At 35.1% G+C, this 10530-nt stretch overlaps 1 protein-coding gene across 1 annotated transcript; it reads left to right on the top strand.

Moving 5' to 3' along the window:
• Positions 1-7322: 7322 nt before the first annotated feature.
• LOC137741821 (Mitochondrial substrate carrier family protein) lies at positions 7323-10530 on the top strand. The gene is made up of 6 exons (XM_068481535.2): positions 7323-7596; positions 7862-7945; positions 8438-8499; positions 8685-9046; positions 9822-10036; positions 10141-10530. The coding sequence occupies exons 1-6, from the start codon at positions 7480-7482 to the stop codon at positions 10195-10197; spliced, it is 897 nt and encodes a 298-aa protein (XP_068337636.1). The 5' UTR covers positions 7323-7479; the 3' UTR covers positions 10198-10530.

Raw genomic sequence — 10530 nt, 5'->3', positions numbered from 1 at the left:
TCCCGCTGCCATTTGGCACCAGCCTAAACCTGGATCCCAAACCACTGTTCTAAAAATCTCTGTCTAAGCGTTAAATGGCTGGTTACTGCCTCGATTAATGCCTAGATGTTTGAAAATTAAGAAAATACTCGATTAATGCCTAGATGTTTGAAAATTAAGAAAATACGCATAGACCTGCTGAGGCACCCGCCTAGCCCCATCTAGACCCGTCTACACATCTGCCTAGGTTGCAATTCACTTAGATAGAAAATAGATAAATTTCCTTTTGCATTTTATTGTTTCCAATAAATTGTAAGAGACTCATTGAACACTTAAATACACACATTATATGTTTATTTCCCATATTTTCCTTTGCATTTTATTGTTTCCTAATCATAACCTGGTATCCATCTCACAAGCAAGTCTTCATCGGATAATCGTTTCACCCTTGTATTAGCATGATTCACCCTTTTATTAGCATGATTTCGTTGCTAATTCCATTTCCGTAGCTATATCGTCGCAATTTTTCATCAGCGTTCCCCAAGCTTATATCAACGAATTCTTCGTTTGATAATGGTCTCACACTTGTACTACAATGAATCATACACTAGTTTTAGACTGATTCAAAATAAGTAAGGCTTAAATGTTAAACGGTCCCTGTATTTTATTCCATTAGCTAATTTAATCCTTGTATTTTTCATTTGATCGATTTAATCCTTGTGTTTTACTCTGTTAAGTCAATGTGATTCATCCTATTACGGTTTTAAAAAAATGTAAATATGTTTGCAAATTAATAATAAATAAATAAAAAACTACACAAACCAATAACTAAATCAGAAAAATGCTGTCAAATAATTCAAATGCCCTAGCCTCTCCACCCAAGCAAGAGTAAGCTACCGAAGGCAACACCCATTAGCCACCCGATTCTCTCTCTCTCAAATCTTCAACCCTAGCATTATTGATTCGCTGGTTTACTCTAGCATCGATTCACCCTATTTTTTTTATTTTCTTCAATTTCTTTGATTTAAATACCAAAAATTGAAAAAAAAATTATGTGTAAAATAAAAAAGTGTGTGTGAATAGCACCATCCTAAATTAAAATGATTTTGTCAAACATTGTGTAATACTCACTTTTATTTTTTATCGTTTTGAAAACATTCCATATCAGAAAAAAATAAAAAATAAAAAATAAAAGAGTACTATAATCGGGGTTGGTTTTGGAAGGGCAATATGGGTAAGTTGAAAAGTTGGCGCACCAGCCTGTCCATGTGCAGCAACCCAAGCGTCTTTCGAGTGTGATTAGCTGTTGTTACTGCTGGATGCACTTGCACCAACTTTTCCTCCTCTTATTTATCACTATTTTTGGAACCCATAGATATTTTATGCTTCGTTGGTTCTATTACTATACAATAGTTGGCATAATAGTTGGTTAATGCATGAAAACGTATATGTTTGTATTTATTGACTGAAAGTTTCGACATTGAAGTTATAAATCAATTTAAAAGAGGAAAACACACACAATCAAATAAGAAGGGGCGGGCGGGGTTGCAAATATACACAGGTTGCATGCACTCATGCATTGTTTCAGAGAGAAAATCTAGAGGTTGAGGACCACATGTACCATACACGAGTTGAAGTTGGGCAGCGCCACAGTAGTAAGCATCATAATTCAAAGGGACCAACCAACCAATAGAGCTTGTGTGCAAACCATTAGTATTATAGGGATTCGACGTAAAAACGAAGTGTCGACCATCGATTACCTAATGCATTTTCTCTTTTCTTTTATCCGAGCTTGGAATTAGCAGTGTCATATATTTACTCAAACCATTAGTATGTTGCACAATGAAAGAAAATTTATGAATCATTATAATTGGTTTTCTTTAGATTCAGTATATACATTATTGAGTGAGAAATGTTGAGAATATGGGATTACACATTATTTATTTATAAGTAGTTGAGTTACTTTCTATATTGTTAAATGATTTTATGACAAAATCTCAATTTCTCATTGTTCGAGCAGATTGCTTTTTCGGATTGGTAATTTTGGTTGCTTGAATCTCCAAACTAGTACATTATCTATTTATCACTCCATGCGCCCACACACTACCAAGAGAGTGCTAACTGTTTTGGAAGCTCGCAGCTTGGTTTGGCCAGTAATGTTAGGAAAATATATCCCTTTTCTTATTCATTTGGCTGATTAAAAAATTCTTAATATATTTACTACATACATTATACGGATAGTATTAAATGTAATTTTATTCCACGATTTAATTAAAACCTAATTAAGAACCTTGATTGTGATCGGGGTATGAAACTTTAGGTCCAACCGTCCAAGCAGTTACCAACTTGGGGAATCTGATATATAGCTGTGTGAGTCACTGATTTTTTTATGAAAAGACTTTGCATGGCGCATGCCATATGATCACGAACACGTAAGGTATACGTACTTGTATAAATATATAATCTCCCCATCACGAATAATTCAACCATGCCACAGATCACGTATGACTACTGATCCAGGTGATCAGCATACACTGCAAACTTCGATTCTAGTTATTTTATTCTAGTGAATTAGTGTTTGCATATTAGAGCATGTCCACCTGTCTCTATATTGCCCTTGCAATTGGGTTAAATTGCCTCCAACCTAGAAAAACCTCCTCCATGGGTCCAAAGTTGGAGAGTCAATTGGAGCAAGGGCTTGCGCCCTTTCAATAAGAACGGTGAGGTTGGGCCCCACCATGTGACAGCACAGCCCACCACACCACGTGACAACACAATTGCAATGCTTGCAGACCGTTTGATATTTTCAACTGTACTTTCATTTGGACCGTTGGATTTCCAATGGTTAATAAAATGAAAATTTTTGCAGCTGCCACATGGCGCTTTGAGAGCCTCTGATTTCAAAAAAAAAATTTTAAAAATCAACGGTTAGGGTTAATCAAACTCCGAAAAATCATAAAAATTACCAAAAAAAATATTTAAAAAAGTTACAAAGTTCACACTTAAAAAATCTTACAAAGTTCGACATACGACATACTTGCAAATTAAACAAAAATCTACGGCAATAATAGATGTAGAAAATGATAGACGAAGGATAGATGACCTGAGATTTGCTCAACTAGGGGCAACGGAGCTTGCTCAACATTACTAATCGTGGATTCGACACGACCAAGCCAAACTCTTGATTGAGAAAGGAGAAATCACTCACTTCAATTGCACATAGCAAAATATATTTTAATTCGTTCAAGTCTAGTCCCCAAAGGCTTCTAATACATCAATATTTAAAGGAACTAAAGATACAGTAACATAAATATACATCAACTTCCTAAGAAACTCTAAAAATGACTTAACAAGTTCCTATGTCACAAAAAATAAATTCAAATGCCTTTATTACTTGAATTTCAAATGTCAATGAGAAGTTTTCAATTTGTTTTTCCTTATGCCTTGGCTCCCGCATCATTCTATCCTTTTAAAAGAAAAATCGCCCTCAAGTTTCATTTGGTCTTCCTCAATCTACAGGATGACCTTGCAGATTCTTCCACAACAACCATAGTAGTAAAAGTAATGCTAGAGAGATCAAATTTTGTAGACTAAATTGTAAACTAAATGAAGTGTTACCAATAAGAAACAAGCACGTTAGACACTTAATTAATTATTCAACCATCTACAACCACATCATTTGGTTTGCAAATTTGGTCACCCTAACATTATCCTAATAGTAAAATGAAGTTCACGGCAATCATATGTTCCAAGCCACAAAATATTCACAAAAACACCACTTCCCCAGTCTTCCAAACGTTGTAGGCCTTAGTTCCTTCTTCTTGATTGAAAATGACCTCCAACCACGAAAATGCATCTCTAAACCCGTTAGAATGTTATCTATGATAAATTCATGAATCCAACCTAGTTTGAAACCCCATTCAGTTTTGTCTTCATAACCACAACTTATCACATGAGTGGCCTTTTTAAGCATCACTGCTAGGCTTGAGGAAGGATGGACACCGCCTTGTTCCATCCATGTTGAAGTCATAAAAATTGTAGACTGCCTGAAATTCTTTTCAAAATTCATTTGGGACATCAGTAGCCCTTTGCCATCATCCATTCCTTGTAGGTTTGAAGCATCTCCATTTGCATCATGCTTGGAGTACTTTGAAAGCTTCTTGTAGCATCCATAACACAAATAGCTGTCACAGCTTACCATCTAACGCATGGAAGGCTCGCTACCATCCTCATCAACTTCATTCACAAAATGATTATTCACTTCGTCTTCATCAACGTGCTCATCGTAAATTGGTGGTAAATTCCAATCAACGAAACTAATTTATTCGACAGTGTCCTCTCAAATAGATTGTAAATCATAGGCATGGTCTTCAACCGCAACGAATAACCTGCTCTAATGCTACTTGATGTAGGAAAAAGAACCAAGATTCTATGACAAATAATGACATGTGGGAATAAGACAAAGAAAACATTAACAAAATAAAATATATATTTGTGAATAGTAATCTCCCTTGTCTTTTCTCCTTCCAAACAGGTAGAGTAAATAGTGAGGGCAACTTCATTGCCTATGCCCTCCAATAACGAGTGAAGATGCTCTTAGTGCATTGAGATTAATTTAACTGTACAATAAGGAAAGTATTCAAACTTTACAAGATGTTCCTTAATTCCCCAATGTGAAAAGTCGGGCTTTTAACATGCTCCTACATGTAGGGTCATTTAAGCAACATAGACAAAACATATATTGAGTGATGTTGGAGTACGTGGACTGGGCTGAGTCAAATACGGGTGACTTAATTTACTCTGATACTATGAAAAAAATTGAGCTTCCACTAAGGAGTGCTCCATCTCTTTATAAGCATATATACAACGTCATTAACTTTTCAATGTGAGACAACTCTCCACATTATCACACCATCAACAACATCCATCTAACATGTTTATACATAAGTGATCGATGTTATGATCAATGCAAAGGAATTTTTTCGGCTTCTTGCATGCAAGGTCGGCTTGCATCTTAATGATAAATAATCTTGCTTAGTTCATATGTAGATTTTAATTCTTGATCGGTAAATGAGAAAAGATTCGAAGTTAAAATATTTTTTCGTATCATAAATAGCAGGTACCAGTGTTGGCTAATCAACTTTACATTTACACAAACATTAGATATTAGATCCCATAGTTTATGATCGAGAGAAAGAAAGAAGAACAAGGCCGAAGGTTTATGAGAATATACTGATGTTGATGACACTGCCCCATTATTGAAAGTGACATTACGGATTCTCGTAAGGATGGTATCAAATGTTGTTCACACAAAAATCAAACTCCTCACGTTGGTGATGACTGGTTACTAAATGCTCTAATATTTCACCCAAGAGTAAGAGAGAGAGTCGACCCAAAAAAAGGCTCCAATATCTTAACCTGGACAGTTATGTAATTTAATATTTGCGAATAATCCTATGGCAGCTTGGCTGGTTGGATAAGCTGAGGTCCTCCTGAGGCGGACGATGGGCAGCACCAATCCTTATTTGGAAATTACCAAAATAGCCTCACAACATGACCATTTATTTTGGAGGCATCGAATTCCCCTGAAAATATCGATTTTTTTGGAACGAGGATTCTTTTCGGATTCTCTTTGTGAGGATTTCAGAAATCTTTAAATTGTGTTCGTTTATCATATTTGTATAGTCATTTTTTTGTTAAGTATTGTTCATATTTAATTTTAAATAAAAATATTTAAAATAATTTATAATTATACAATATAAGATAAACGGACACGATTTAAAAATTTCAAAGATATTCACAAAGAGAGAATCGGAGAAAATCCTCATTAATCTTTTTGTAATATGCAGTGCATCTGCACATGAAAAAAAAAATATTCTTAACGTCTCCATGACTATTGCTTTACGGCGAAAAGTAAGTTAATTACTTATTTGCCCTTTGCATTGCTTCGATTGTATCTATATAATATAATATAATACAAAGTAGGAGTGCATGTGGTCTTCTAAGACAAGCAAATGCCGTTGAGTTTCCTTCCTTATCAGACTCTTACCAGAAAGTCAATGTTGCTACATTCGTGAGCTTTCTTTGAATACATAGAAAGGCAACAACAACAACCACAACTCATGAAATGGCTGCTCTCTGTGCATCCTTAAAACGTGTTTCAAATGTAGTTTATTATAGTTTCACATTTGACAATGTTTGATCCCGTTGTCTAACATGCATGCACAACGAAATTACTACGTTAAGTCACTTTAAATTAAAGCTTACGAGCAAACCAGTACAAGAGTTTCATAACCTACATCAATTATTTTGTATATATTTTCAAGGTGGTGCTATCCATACGCCAATTTTTACCTCTTACACACCTCTTTCAATTTCTGACCGTTCAATTGAATAAAATGAAGAAGTTCAATGGAGAAAAATTAATAAGGGTGTACGAATAACACCACCCTATCTTTATAGCCAAATATACCCTTGCAACTATTTTGACTTAATCAATTCTCTTCTATCATCTCATGGGTTTAGGCAGAATATTTACTAAAATGTGGAAAGGGAGAACTCATGATCCCAATTCTTCTCTTTAGTTTGGCCAGTCAAATTTGACTCCCAACCTACTCTCTTTCGCCAACACATTAGAACTAATTATTTTATTACAAACAAGTTTGTTTTTAAGTTAATAAAATATGGAACAAAAAAAAAAAACCATACTGATTTGGTATTATTTTGAATTTAAAAAGTAATAAAAGTTCAGTTGAATATACTCCTAGTGTTCTATTGGCACATCAAATATGGTTTGCATCTTCTATACCAATTGGAGAATTAAACAAACATATTTTAGTTGTTTACTATAGAATTAGTTTTATATATTTTAGATGAAAACAATGGAGCAATCTCTTCAAAAGCGCCAACTTAATTATATGTTAGAAATAACCGTTCACAATATTTCCAATGTAGTTGTAACTTGTAAGGGGGACTAATTTGAGGGAAAATTAATAAAAATTCATTCATAATTTAACGAAAAATATTTAGACAAGTTTTCTTATTATTAAGAGGAATTTTTGTATTATAAGAAGAAACCAGAGTCACACTTCGTGTGGGTTTTAATCTATGTAAAAAAGAAGATAATTAGAACGATGGTCATGGACTTTTAATTATTTTATACAAATAGAAAATCACTTTTTTTTTTTTCACTAAAAGAAAATATTAGAGTGTGCTTAAACAATAATAAATCACAATTGGCACAAAGTAGTTCTACCATTGTAATTTACTAGACTTGTGAGGTCATAAGACAAGCTTGTCCATTTTGATTTTTCATTTTTATTAAAATAATTTTCATGTCGTGAGGAAAGCAAGGAGGCAGAGGGTTTGTTAAGAGTGCGAGTAGCTAAGTCTGTTAAATTGCCTCTGTTTTCTCATCTTCTGCGACTCCAAAGCAAAAGCAGCCTCCGCCCTTTCTCTCCCTTCTTCGAGCTCCTCACTTCTTCACTTCCAATCCAAATTATGGGAGACAAAGGTACGCCCAAATCTGGTGTTTGGCCAACCATTAAGCCCTTCGTCAATGGCGGAGCCTCTGGTATGCTTGCTACCTGTGTCATCCAGCCAATCGATATGATCAAGGTGAGTTTTTGGACTGTCAAAGTTTGAATCTTTTTTTACATTTTTGAGATTTGGATTGAACCCATGTCTTTTCTTTCGTTTTTATTGATTTCCACTTCAATTTTTGAGCTGAAATCGGGTTTCCTTGATGATTTTTAGATCTGGAATTTTTTAGTGTTTTTTTTTTTTTTTTTTTTTTTTCTGAAAGTTTTTGTTTTGATTTGTGCTATAATTTGGTTAATTGGAACTCATGCTTTCTGGGTTCGTGTTATCTTGGCTGGTACAGGTGAGAATTCAATTGGGTCAGGGATCAGCTGCCCAGGTCACCAGGACCATGATTAAAGAGGAAGGTGTTGGTGCTTTGTATAAGGTATACTTCTTAAAATGTGATTAGAATTTGAGTACTTTTCGTATATCTTGTTGATCCAGTGTTGAATGATATTTCAAATCAAGTGATGCTTGTAAGGTGTTTAGATTTGAATTTGTACCGGTAAAGATGTGTTAAAGATAAGTTCGTTCAGAATGATCACTTCATATAGGTTTTCGAATAACACATTTGACCAAGGCGTTATCAAATTCATCATCTGCTTATGTTTTAGTTCATCCATGTATTTGACTAAAAAGTGTTGTCTTTCATATAACATCCAACCAATTTAAACTTAAAATTGTATTCCAAAGTCCAAACCCTTTCTCTCTGATTCCCGAATCCTAATGCAATCTAAGGAATTGTCAGATTTGAGGTTCGGAACGTAGAAGAATGTTTTTTATTGACTTAAAGTTCTTGATGTTGTATGTGCTGATTGATTGACTTAAGTTTACGTGTTACAATGATAGTTTATCTAAACTGAAATTCTATGAGCAGGGACTCTCTGCTGGACTACTAAGACAAGCTACATATACCACAGCTCGTCTTGGATCATTCAGGTGAGTCTTTTGCAAAATCCAGAAGTGAGCTTTTGAAAGCATTTGAATTGTTTTAGTGATAGATTTGCTTTTGTTTAGTTTGATTTTGTAGATCTTCTTAAGTACTTTTATCATGTGATATGATGATTTATATGTAAATTGTTTTTTTATCATCTTGTTAATCTGAATTTGATAAACCTGTTTAGGATTCTGACAAACAAAGCAATTGAGGCCAATGATGGGAAGCCCCTACCTCTATACCAGAAAGCCTTGTGTGGGCTAACTGCTGGTGCCATTGGAGCATCTGTTGGAAGTCCAGCAGATTTAGCACTCATTCGTATGCAAGCTGATGCTACTTTGCCTGCTGCTCAGCGCCGGAACTACACAAATGCTTTCCATGCTCTCTATCGCATTACTGCAGATGAAGGGGTTTTGGCACTTTGGAAAGGTGCAGGCCCTACTGTAGTTAGAGCAATGGCATTGAACATGGGAATGCTTGCCTCTTATGATCAAAGTGTTGAGTTTTGCAAGGATTCCCTTGGATTTGGTGAAGCTGCTACTATCTTGGGTAAGATTCTTTGCAAGTAGTATAAAAAGGTGATTCTTTTTTGTTTTAAATTATTTGGGATGTGATTGAAATTAGCTTGATTTTTCTAACTTCTACTGATATCCGAAGCATTTATTCAGTCTACTCTTTTTGACCGATTCTTTTTGTGAGTAATGAAAATATTCGGTCTTGTTAACATGGAAAGAAGAGTAATGGACTTCATATATTAAGGCAGGTTTTGCTTTATGTGAGGAAAGCTTTGGAATGAACATTGTAGAGTTAAACCTACATAGTCAAAACATCTCTGTGTTTTCACGGGTCCAAAATTTATTATCGAACAACATTGTCATCAGTTGGGTCTGTAGAGAAGTTGGACAAATTTTCCTGAATTTTGTCTTGACCCCTAGGCCCACATACAGTTTTTGTGTTCATCGATGATATTTGCTTTTCCAATTATTCTATTTGAGTGTTGACCTCACTCTCTCTTTCTTCCCTTTGTATCCGCATTATCAAATTGAAACTATATTTTATGCCAAAAAAGTGAAAGTATATTATATTATTTTTGTTTCCCTGTAATTAGTCTCCAGCATTTTATTAATGATCTATATGGTATTTCATCCTACGTTGTCCTCGTGGAAAGCGGTTATTGAACTTTCTAGTTTTGCCCTATGCTTATGGCTACCAACAAAAGGGGAATGTTAACTCTTAATTTCATATATTCCATTCTCTCTATTCCGCGGTTAATATTTGGCCTATGCTTATGGTGAATTGACATGTGCTTCCTTTCTCTTTGTAGGTGCCAGTACCGTTTCAGGGTTTTTCGCTGCTGCTTGCAGTTTGCCCTTTGACTATGTGAAAACACAAATTCAGAAAATGCAGCCTGATGCCCAGGGGAAGTATCCATACACTGGCTCTTTTGATTGTGCCATGAAAACCCTGAAAGCAGGAGGACCATTGAAATTTTACACTGGGTTTCCGGTATATTGTGTTAGAATTGCGCCCCACGTCATGGTACTCTTCTCACTCTCTTCCTTCCTCAAGGGATGTTCCATTTACTTTCAGGTGCCAACAATTTTCTCGATCATATTCTGATTATTTGGTGTCAAATTATGCAGATGACATGGATTTTCCTCAACCAGATCCAGAAGTTGGAAAAGAAAGTTGGGTTGTAGTTTATCTGCGTGGACGGATATTTCTGCTGGAGTTGAGTTTAAACTTCAAACAATAAGTTTTCTAGTTGTATTGCAGTCCTGTTTCTGCAAAATCACGCCTACAGAGTCTAACTGATTATTGAGAATTTTAATTTCGGAGTTGGAGTAGGATTTACTTGAATTTATGATATTTGTACTAGTAATTTTTCGGGTGTGACTGAAATGGTAGGAAGGATTACACCCCTTGTGATTGATTCTGAAGTTGAGTACTCGAGAGGGATCTTCTCGTTAGGAACAATTGTTCAAGGAATGAATGTCGAGGCGAAATAATAAATTTTTTACACCACATAATAA

The sequence above is a fragment of the Pyrus communis genome, chromosome 11, assembly GCF_041283825.1.
Source record: "Pyrus communis isolate YQ-2024b chromosome 11, ASM4128382v1, whole genome shotgun sequence".
NCBI lineage: Eukaryota > Viridiplantae > Streptophyta > Magnoliopsida > Rosales > Rosaceae > Pyrus > Pyrus communis.
This window is presented reverse-complemented; position numbering and strand designations above follow the sequence as displayed.